Raw genomic sequence first — 11,149 nt, forward strand, 5'->3', positions numbered from 1 at the left:
TTAGTTCTTGAATATTGTTAATTAACATTTTTAAGGAGCTTTTTTTGTAACTAACGTTTTAAAGAACATCAACTAAGTGATTCGCGAAGAAAATTTTTTACAGAGTTTATTTTCAAAAACTTTTATGATAACAAAATATTCGGTCCCACAATGCACCATTTTTGGATTTCGAATTCCGGAAACAATATTTTTGAAATATTTCAATACTGTCAGGCTTTCACATGAATGATATAATAAGAAAATTTAGATCGGAATATTTTTTATGCACATAACAATGAAAATTCATTCAAATGCAGTCGACTTTAAATACAAAAACTTTTTACTTATCTCTTAACCAAAAACAAGAATCCAAGCAAGAATTTGAACAAGTTTTTAAAATTTGTATTTTACTTATGATTAACAATGACGCAGCATTTCGATAGATAAGTGGGTTTCATTATTTTATTAGAATTGCCCTTCGAGCTTATTTAATCAGCTATGACTTCGAATTCAAGTACCTCTCAACCTTTTTCCTGTATGTCAAATTTTTCCGTTGAAATAATTAAACTTTGAAGCAGGATATAAAATGAATATTTTTATAAGCATGGCAATGTATTATAAACGTACTTATTGCAGAAAAGATTTTAAAAATGAAGCCGATGTTATCTTCTCAAAAAAAAAAACACGGGAAAGAAGTTTGAAGCACTAACGTAGTATTGAAAACTCATCTCAGAATTTTAAAAGATGCCATAATTTGAATTAGAAATAAAAATTTTAAATGTAAGCAAAATATCTCTTTAGTTTGCTGAGAAGTTCGTTACTGTCTCGGTGATCAGGGTAAGCTTTTAAGGATCTCTTAACTGCGCTGTAACTTGTCTGTAAATCTCCTGCCTGGAATAAATAAAAATGGTTTTTTAAATTCGATTCAATTCTATTTTGCATTTATTTTCAATTTAAATATAATTGTATTCAGTTAAATCTTAGAAGAAAAAAAACTCTAACAGAAATGGTTTTTGATTCCAAAGTTAGACATTATAAATCTCTCAGCCTCAAATAACAATTAGAAAATTTTCGATTGAATAAATAAAATTAATATAAAAAAACATTAGGCTTCTTACTTCATAGGCAAGGTGTGCAGTATTAAAATGCGGTTCGTAAGAATAACTAGCAATATTTGCAGCCGCATGAAAATAACTTCGGGCTGCTGTTACATGTCCTTTTTTAATCTCCAAAACTCCAAGGTTATTATATGCGAGAGCGTGTCTGTTATCAGCATCAATTGATAGTCTCAAGCTCTCGTCAGCCATTTCTAAATCTCCTATAGACTGAAAAAAATATGTTTAAAAACTTCTATTAATCCATGAAATTGAAACTAAACATTTTTAAACTGAAGATTAAAAGAGGACAAATCTTATTTATTTTTAGATAAAAAAGATTTCGAAATGAATAGCCACTTTTTGTATACTGTACATAATTTATAAAGTTTTTATAAAAACTATTTTAGATAATATTATATATTTATATAATTATATGTATAGATGTAGAGGATATGGCTCAAATATGGCACACTTGGATTTCTGACAAACTAAATCGTGTACTCCGTTAGTAATAGTAGGCAGTCTGATAAGTACCTGAAAATTCTAAGAGATGGCATTAGTATTCACTAATGTGAACCATTTTCGTCGAGCTTGATCCTTCCAATGACGCCTGTCAAAACTTCAGCCATTTATGTTTACGCATTTACAAGTTGCAGCACTGAGAAGCGACTAACCTCCGAGTTTTTTTTTAATGTGGAAAAATCTGATGTTGAATGATTCCAAAGTGAAATTGAGAGAGGTAGCTAATGCTGTAGGCATATCATTGGAACGCGTGGGCAATATCGTGCATTCAGTTTTGGGCGTGAAGAAGCTCTGCGTGCGATGGGTGCCGCGTTTGCTCACAGTGGACCAAAAACGAATTCGTGTGACAACTTCCCAGCAGAATTTGGTATTATTTTCGCGTGAGCCGACCGAGTTTTTGCGCCGATTCATAACTATGGATGAAACCTGGATCCACTACTACACTCCTGAGTCAACGCAACAGGCAAAACAGTGGGTTCCACCGGGCCAAAGTGCTCCGAAGCGTCCAAAAACGCAACAATGGGTCGGAAAGGTTATGGCCTCCGTATTTTGGGATGCACATGGCATAATATTCGTGGACTATCTTGAAAACGGTAAAACCACAACCGGAGCATTCATCATTATTGTACCGATTGAAAATCAAAATCGCCGAAAAACGACGGCATTTGAAGAAGAAAAAACCGCTTTATCATCACGACAATGCGCCTGTTCATTCATGCTTAGTTGCACAAGCAAAACTGCATGAAATCGGCTTCGAATTGGTTCCTCAGCCACCGTATTCACCAGACCTGGCCCCCAGCGACTATTACTTATTCCCTAACCTGAAGAGATGGCTCACCGGTAAGCGTTTTTACTCAAATGAGCTCATAGCTGAAACTGAGGCGTATTTTGGAGAACTCCCGATCGAGTACTTTTCGGACGGTATCAAAAAGTTAGAAATTCGTTGGACTCGCTGTATCGACCTAAAAGGAGAGTATGTTGAAAAATAAAACCGATTTTGGCCAAAAAAACGTCTCCGTGTTTCATTTTTCAGGGACTTATCAGACTGCCAGTAGCAGGAGTTGAATGCTGCTTAGTATTGTAGAAAAAGTGTAAGTTTTATTGTTCGCTGTGCATTATTGGAAAGTTCATTTTAAATGAGCCTTAAATGTCTATTTTTTATCCTTTGAATGGAATTTTATTAATAAATGTCGTTTATAGTAATGCTGTAGGGTTAGTATAATAGTACTGCAAAGGAGATATAGAGATGCTTCTCTTTAAAGGTTATGTTTTTTAGACAGTAATAATTTGTAGGTAGTGCCTCGAATATGGCACACTTTTTTTACCAAAAAATCACAGTTAGAAATTATTCAACTTTCTGAATGTTAACAAGAATAGGTTCATGTATTTATCTACTGAATCCATTTTCTGCGATGGATCCTACACTTTGCCAGAGAAGAAATCTTGGGTAGAATGCACTACCTGCAACAAATGATCCCAGAATTGTTGCTGTGGAGCATGATCAGCCCTCTAGATTTGCAACTATTGTCAATAAATTCGCTGTATATTGTATTATACAAAATTATGTTAATTAATATTTGCACACTTTTAACTTGCTTATTTTTGGTGTATTTTGATTTTTGTCTAGGTTTGCCATATTCCAGCCACACTTTTTCGATTTTCGAAAAACACGTTTTTTTGAAAATATTTATTTAAAAAAGAACCCCTGGTAATGTAGAAAAATCAACCTTACCATTCGAAAGGTTTCTCAATATCCTTTCGAATGACCTATTACTCATTCAATTTCGGTACATTGAGTCCCGGCAATCCATCGAAAAGGAGTTGGTGTGCCATATTCGAGCTATTTCCTCTATGTATCATTCAGTTTTCATCCTTATAATGCATATTACAGAATTTAGAAAAAAACATAAGTAATTCTTAACATTAAAACCTCAAACATTAAATTATTTCTAAGTTTAAAAATATTCTTGGAAAAAAATGTTCAGAATCTACCAAAATTATTTTAAAGATTAACTAACTATCGCAACGTGGGAAATATTGTACCATACATCAGCAATATTTTCTTCTGTTGCTAGATTGATTGCTCTTTCAAAACAAGATATGGTATGATCAAATTGTTGCGAGTAAAAACAGCAGATGCCTAAATTATTGAACAACTCAGCATTATGAACTCCCATCTGAAGCAGTCTCCTGAAAATTTTATTTAGTTTATTATTTGAAATCCAATCTATATTTATATTTTAAAATTCACCTGTAGAAACGAAGTGCTAATTCTGGTTGATCATTGTAAAAATGGTACATTCCAATGCTTGCAATCGCTTCTGTATCGCAAGCATTCTCTCGTACGACTATTTTGTAATACTTCATTGACAAAGCTGTATTGTTTAAACCTTCATAAAGACGAGCCATTTCCGTTAATATTGAAACCTTTAAAAAAATGAAATTTAAAAATGTCTTCTATTGAAACTTTAGGAACTAATGAGTTTCCAATTTAGAAAGCTTTAAAATCGAATACATGCAACTGCAGATTTCACAGACAAATTTTTAAAATATAAAAAAAAATATTAAGAACTTTGAGTTTTAAAACATCAGAATGGAAGTATTCATAATCATTTTAACACTGCAAATCTTTAGTTTTGAATAATAAAACATAATAATTTGATATTAAACAAAGACAATCATATTTCATTTTCGTTTGAATTTAATAAAATCAAAAAGCGATGTTTGACCTTACATCATTTGGAAAAAATTCAAGTCCTCCTTTGCAAATGTCCAAAGCAGCTAATGGTTGATCGAGTCGAATATAAACTCTTATAAGTCGAAGAAGTGTGTCGATATGTTTGTGTTCCTTTAAAGCTGTTCGAAATTGTTGTTCAGCATCTCTCGTTAATCCAAGAATATAATAACATTTTCCCATTGCGACTTTCCAAAACCAATCTTTGGATTCACTGAATTTATTTGCTTGCACTGCAACGTCTAATGCCTGTTATTCATTTTCAGTTAAGTTTTTAATTCAAGAAGTTTACAACCTTACCTCGAAACTTTATTCAATGTCGTCAAAAAACCAAATAATAATTAAGAAAAATCGAATTATTTAACCCTTATGACCGTATTGCACTTGACTATTATAATGTCGTAAAAAAAGTCGGATGATCATTACCCTAAAATGTAACTTTTGTATATTATTTAATGGTGAACTGAACAAATTTTATATTTTCAACCCACCCTAATATAAACCTTTCTTTTTAATTTTTATTAGCTGAAAATTTGTATTGTTTTAAAAACAATACAATTAGATCCAACTTTATTCATATTTTTCTGAAAATTTTGAAAAAAACACAAAAGAAAATAATGTATCAAGAGATTCTTTTGTAGACTTTTCTGAGATGAACGACTTTGAACTTTAGATTCTTTTTCATATTTTTTCATTTTTTTTTTTTGTAAAAAATGTGGTGTATCTTTTTTCATAAAAAGTTACTCAAAATACTGTTCTTCAAGATACAAGCACAAGATAAACTCTTATAGAATATATTTATAATGTCATTACTAATTTAAAAAAAAAAGTATTAGATTCTTGAGAAAAATATTAACAAATTAACTGGCAAATTACTCTTTAAATCGCTCAAACTTCATATTTCTGCCTTAACATTTTTCATGACCAAATTTTTCTTTCGAACAACAAAATTTTTACAAAGAATTCAAACTGCATGTTTTCATACTGAGACAAAATATTCTGAATTTAGTAATTACAGAGAAAATATCCAAAAATTTATCATCACACCTACTGATGGGTCCGAGAGAAAGGGGTGGGAATCAATTTAGTCGTTTTTTATTTTTCCCTGACTATGGGATACTTCATTTGATCGCATGTATTTCCCAGCGTTTTCGAGGCATATTGGGATATCCCAGGGACATTCTCAGGATATCCGGGATGTATATGAGACGCTTCTGGGATATTGAAATGTCCCAAGTAGTATATATTAAAATATTAATATCCGACTTGGGACATTTTAATATCCCAGAAACACCTTATTTATTCAATTATTTCTAAGAATTTTGTCATTAGAGTTTAATACTTTAACTACACATAAAAGAGACATTTGGTATTCAATTTACTCTAAATTGAATTTCTTTATTTGAAGCTACTTACGATTGATGGATCGTGTTCATGATAGTAAATATATTCGAACAGGGGTTTGGCGACTGTTACGTCGCTTGCATATTTAGCAATATTCAGTCTGGATAATTGAATAAATGGTCCTCCTGGTTCACTTAACATTGACGCAGTTCCCAGTCTAAAAAAATATAACAATTTTTTTCTGCAAATTTACAATATTCATTTTATTGCTTTTCCAAAAATCATTCAAACTTTTAGAAAATTACAAAAATTATTCTACTGGAAAAAAGGTGTTTGTTGGAATTATGTCATTTTTACCAAATTTTACAAGAGTTAGAAATTTTGTATAAAAAATTGCAATTTTCTGATTGTTGTAGTTTATTTTCATTTATTGTATTTTATCGCGAAAATACATTTTCTCCAAAGAAGCTTCCAAACCTTATCTAACAAAAGTGCTGCTTAACAGAATTTCTCGAAAATCTCGCATTCATTGTCTTAGGCTCTCTTGAGCCTTTTCAGATTCATTGTTCTGGCAAATATGCAGATCTTAAATAATTATCTACTTTGATGGTAAAGATTTCACGAAATTTCAGAAGATATATTTGGGTTTTACAAAGTTTAAAAAATTTGAACTTTTCCGAATTATTTCGAAATATTTTAAGAGTTTTCTAGTTATTTCAAGAGACTTTGACGAACTTAAAAGTATTTCAAAGTATTTTAAGGGATTTTAGACTAATTTAAGAAATTGCAAATAATTTTATGGGATTACAAGGGATTTAAAAAGATTTTAAAGGATTGCTACTAATTTCTATAGACCACAAAGATTGTAAAAGATAAAAAATATTTGCACAATATCTATGAATTTTAATCGATTTAAGAAGATTTCAAGTGATGTTACGAGATTTAAATAGATTTCATGCGGTTTTCAAGGGGGATCAAAGTATTTGAGGGTATCTCTCAAAACTTTAAAGGGTTCCAGCGACATTTAAATGATTTTTAGAACATATAAAGTACATTGAAAGATTTTGGGAGTTTTCGAAGTATTTCGAAGTATTTCAAAGCATTTCAAGAGATTTCACAAAACTTTCAAAAAGATTGAAAAAGATATTCAAGAATATTACAAGGGGTTTCTAAGAATCTTTTAAGATTTCATGGCCCATGTGAAGATTTTAAGGGAATTTACAGGATTTGTATGGATTTCAACTCATTTTCGAAAACTTTTAGGTATTAAAAGAGATTTTAATGATTTTCTAAAAGTGTTCAATGGGTTAAAAAATACTTAACACAGAGCTTCTAAAGGTTCAAAGTTATTTCAAAAAATTGCAAGAAATTTCAAGAGATATCTAGAGACTTTAAAGTATTTTCAAACATTTAAGGTATTTTCGAAGTATCTTGAGATATTTCAAGGGATTTCAATAAACTTTCAAAAGAATTGTAGTTGATGAAACTTTAAAATGTTTAAAGAAATTCCACGCATTTTCTAAGGATTTCAAGGAATTTCTTTTAATATTTAAAGGTTTTCTCAATAATATTTGGAGGTTTCATGACCTATGAAAGAGTTGCAAGGGATTTCATAGGATTTTTATGGATTGCTACTCATGTTACAAGACTTGAAATGGATTTAGAGTGATTTTAACGGTTTTATAACAGGTTACAATATGTTTCATAAGAATTGAAGGGATTTCAAGAGATCTCGAGATTCCAATGTATTTAAGAAGATTGTAAGAATTGTCGAACTATTGGAAAAGATTTCAAAGATTGCACATGATTCTATTTTACATGTAAAGATTTCTAGGGGTTTCCTAGGATTCAAAAACATTTTAAGAGTGTTTCAACCAGAACCCATCCTAAAAATTCAATTGCTTCATTTAATTAGTTTTGCTCTCAAACGTTTTTTTTTATTTTAACCAGAGCAACGAAAAAAACAACAGTTGACTCAAAAACTATCGGAATTAGACCATTTTTTCTCCGTATATAGATTTGATTTAAAACAGAAATAGGCCCTAATTAGTATCTAAAAAAGATGTAATTCTAGTATTTATCGAGTATCATGAGGTGATTCAATTTTGAGGTTGGGTCCTGGTTTCAACGCTCTTATTGACTTTCAGAGGATTTCCAGTGATTGCAAATATTTTCAATTTTTTCAGTGAGACTCTAAGTATTTCAAGTAATTTTAACAGTACAAAAAATTAGAAGGAACTTCAAATGCTTAAAAAAACTTATAGTATTTCATATGCTTTCAAACAATTTTAATTGATTATGGTGCATTTGTACAATTTCTCAAAGTATTTTAAATTATTTTAAGAAATTGTTGCGGGGGTTCAGAGAAATTTATAGGATTTTCTGAACTTGCAGAAGATTTCGAGGTATTCTAAGAAATGTTGAAAAAGGTTTAAAAGGTATGAAAATATTTCGTGAGAGGTCGAACACTCATTTAATTCTAAGGCATAAGTATATTAAGATCTAAAAAAATATATGTTTTTATATTGTTTTCATAGGGTTTGTGGCCAGTAAACCATTAGCAGTGATTTTCTGATATATTGACATATTTTAAGTATTAGAACTTATAAGTAAAGTACCTAAGTACTTACAAATATGTATTTTTAAACTTTTTAATATTAATATTTTTTTATTTTAATTTATCCCTTTTCAATGCAATACAATTTAGTACATAAAATATACATAGCAATAGTAAATAATCGCACATGTAGGATGCTTATTAGTTGTCTGTGTTATATCTATTTAAAAGTTTATATTATTTGTAAAACGATTTGATAGATTTAATGAATAATACTATCTCCGAAAAAGTATTTATATTGTATTATTCTTGTAAATGTTACCTGACATTAAGTCCTGAACTGGCAGTGATTGGCTTAGCAGTCATGCCAGTTCTTGGGGTTTTTAAAGCTTGTTCAAGATTCTGTGCTGACTCTGACTGTGTTCCTGGCCGAATAACTCCAGTAACAGGTCTTCCTTTAAAAAAAGTAATCAATAATTACCAGTTGATAAGATTTTAATTACTTTCAATGTTTAAACCACACTACAATATACTTTAATTTGCTTTAAAAATGTGTTTTTTTTTAATTTTTAGGCTTTAAAATGAATGAAAACACTTTTTCAACGTACCAGATTGAGTTCTTGGTCGAAAAGCTTGACCAGAAATTGCAGTGCCAGGATTTCTCAAGGAAGTTCCTGGCCTTGGTACTTTGGCTACTGCAGGATTATCCAAAACTGTATCTGCAATTCCTTCCTCCTCAGCTTCAATATCGTCTACATAAACTTGTAAAGTCAATGCTCGCATTTTTAAAACCCATGCTGCCTATATTAAGAAAAAATTAATTTCTTGATAAAATTGGTTAATATCACTTATACTACAGAAGACACTAAACTATGATTTTTAAAATAAAAAATGACAATTCCTTCGCAAGGTTAAGCGTGCTTAGGTCGCGTCACATTTGTCTACAAACTTTTTCAAATTAAAGGTCAAAGAATTGACAACTTTAATTTGGTCTTTGTGAATTCTCGTTTGTTAAAGCTCGTTTGGTTTTAGCGAGCACATTCTCATCAAGTATCGCGCGCTTCGCACTCGATTTTCTCCAAAATAAGAAATTTTCTACATTATGTTCAACTCTATTATACCAAATGTATACTATATTTATTTCTGTACCTCAGTCTCCAACTGCTTATGCAAATATTTCAAAATAAAGAATAATTTTATTTTTCTTGATTATTTTAATATTTGTGACTCAATTTACATTAATTTTTATTCTCAGCTATTCTCAACAATTCATTGTTTTAATATATGTATATTATTACAATTCACAATATACATTGACGTTTAAACAGAGAAATTTTCATTGTCTTGTTTTTGTAATTTTAAAAAGCTTTTTTTTATTTTATGTTGTATCTTTAAAGAGAGAATTTTTTATTTGCAATGTTATTTTTACGATTTAAACAATAGGTAACGCCTCCTTTCAAAAAGTGATTAAAGACAAATTTTTAGATCCCTTTTGTGTGAAAAACTTTTGTTCATTAATTTTTGTTTCGTACCTTCTGTTGTTTTTCAAACCATTTTAATTTTTAATGTTATTTTTTACGATTAAAACAAACATTTCGCGTCCTATCAAAAATGATTAATTTGCAAAAGCATTGTAATTTAAAATCCAAATACTGTAAAATTAAAAAAATTATAATCAATAAATCCAAATGAAAAGAAATTTTTAAATAAGACTTAAATACATCTTAATCAAGTATTGTACCTTATCGAGGGGAGTTTTTCTTAAAATTTCTGTACATGCAGCAGTACTTTCCTCGAACTTTCTTTTTCTAAACAATAAAAGGGCTTGAGCAAACTCCCTTGACATTTCTATTATTTTTTTATATATTTCATTTGATTTATAACTAACTTGGGAAAAATGTCTTTCTACTATAGCAGGTGGAACGCAATACTGCCTACACCTGTTAGTGGTTACCTGCCATATGTCGCGGACAATTTTATTGATTATTTTGTTCCCTGGAATAGAAGTACTGGGTCGAATCTCTGTTATTAAATTACTTTATTATATTATATTATATGGAGTCACTTATATATTTTTCTTGTTAAGTTAAAAAAAAATTTTAAACGAGAAAAATAGATTGAAATATTAGTATTATTTAAATACAAAGTTTTCTTATCAGGATAAAGAAAACATCTTTAGTTCATAATCATAAATTCTCAAAATCTACATTATAAGTTTTAAATCCAAAAAGAAAATTGTATTCCCTAGTTTAAAAGATATTCAAATTTTTGATCAAGATACCTGATCTTTCAAAATTATGTAGAGTAGTTTATTTTTTAAGGAAATCAGAAGCAACATTTTCATTTCATCGCCATTCATTTCATCGCCAGAAAACTTCTCGTCGTCGAATGCTGACTGCTGAGGGGGAAAACATGGCACCAAATTCATGGGACAAAACTTTATTTTTGCAATATCTTCGTAAAAAATTACTAATTATTATTATTTCATTATTTAGTTAAATAGTCCTTATAAAATATAAAATAATTTACAAATAGAATCATATCAATAAAAAATAGTTTTTACAAAGATATTAACAAAATAGGGGTTTGGTTTCATCTTATGCACTTGGTCTATTGTTTTTCCCTCAACACTAAACGAATTGAAGTTAGCTGTTGGTTAAGTGAAAATACCTAATCAGAAGTGACCAGGAAAAATACAACCTCAAACAATTAGAATCATGATATTATAAGGTAACACATAATTAAAACTAAACTTAATATCGATCAATATAAATCATTCTTCAATGACATTAGGAGTACTTCGAATTTTCAAAACTCCCTAAAAATAAAATGGACTATCCAACTAGAGTACATCGATCAAGGTTAGTTGGTTTTAAATGGTTTTTAAAAAATTAGAAATTTGTATAAAAACTTTCA

The 11,149-nt window shown here is 29.7% G+C and overlaps 2 protein-coding genes across 3 annotated transcripts in view; one reads left to right on the forward strand and one right to left on the reverse strand.

Moving 5' to 3' along the window:
* Positions 1-162: 162 nt before the first annotated feature.
* The window catches only part of LOC117181382 (tetratricopeptide repeat protein 8), an 11,865-nt gene continuing 878 nt past the window's right edge, over positions 163-11,149 (reverse strand). The window contains exons 1-9 of one of the 2 annotated variants that reach the window (XM_033373983.1): positions 9,975-10,119; positions 8,842-9,034; positions 8,556-8,688; positions 5,749-5,893; positions 4,333-4,581; positions 3,850-4,025; positions 3,617-3,788; positions 1,098-1,304; positions 163-870 (exon numbers count right to left, since the gene is read on the reverse strand). In XM_033373983.1, coding sequence (XP_033229874.1) covers positions 754-870; positions 1,098-1,304; positions 3,617-3,788; positions 3,850-4,025; positions 4,333-4,581; positions 5,749-5,893; positions 8,556-8,688; positions 8,842-9,034; positions 9,975-10,079 — 1,497 coding nt within the window. In that variant the 5' untranslated portion in view covers positions 10,080-10,119 and the 3' untranslated portion in view covers positions 163-753. Of the gene's footprint in view, positions 871-1,097; positions 1,305-3,616; positions 3,789-3,849; positions 4,026-4,332; positions 4,582-5,748; positions 5,894-8,555; positions 8,689-8,841; positions 9,035-9,974; positions 10,120-11,149 lie in introns of those variants that run through there. The other variant, XM_033373984.1, reaches the window with a different exon arrangement.
* LOC117181383 (WD repeat-containing protein on Y chromosome) overlaps positions 10,878-11,149 on the forward strand; it is an 88,444-nt gene continuing 88,172 nt past the window's right edge. Inside the window, 1 exon segment of the mRNA XM_033373986.1 lies at positions 10,878-11,094. Coding sequence (XP_033229877.1) covers positions 11,063-11,094 — 32 coding nt within the window. The 5' untranslated portion in view covers positions 10,878-11,062.

This window comes from Belonocnema kinseyi, chromosome 10 (genome assembly GCF_010883055.1).
Source record: "Belonocnema kinseyi isolate 2016_QV_RU_SX_M_011 chromosome 10, B_treatae_v1, whole genome shotgun sequence".
In the NCBI taxonomy this organism is placed as follows: domain Eukaryota; kingdom Metazoa; phylum Arthropoda; class Insecta; order Hymenoptera; family Cynipidae; genus Belonocnema; species Belonocnema kinseyi.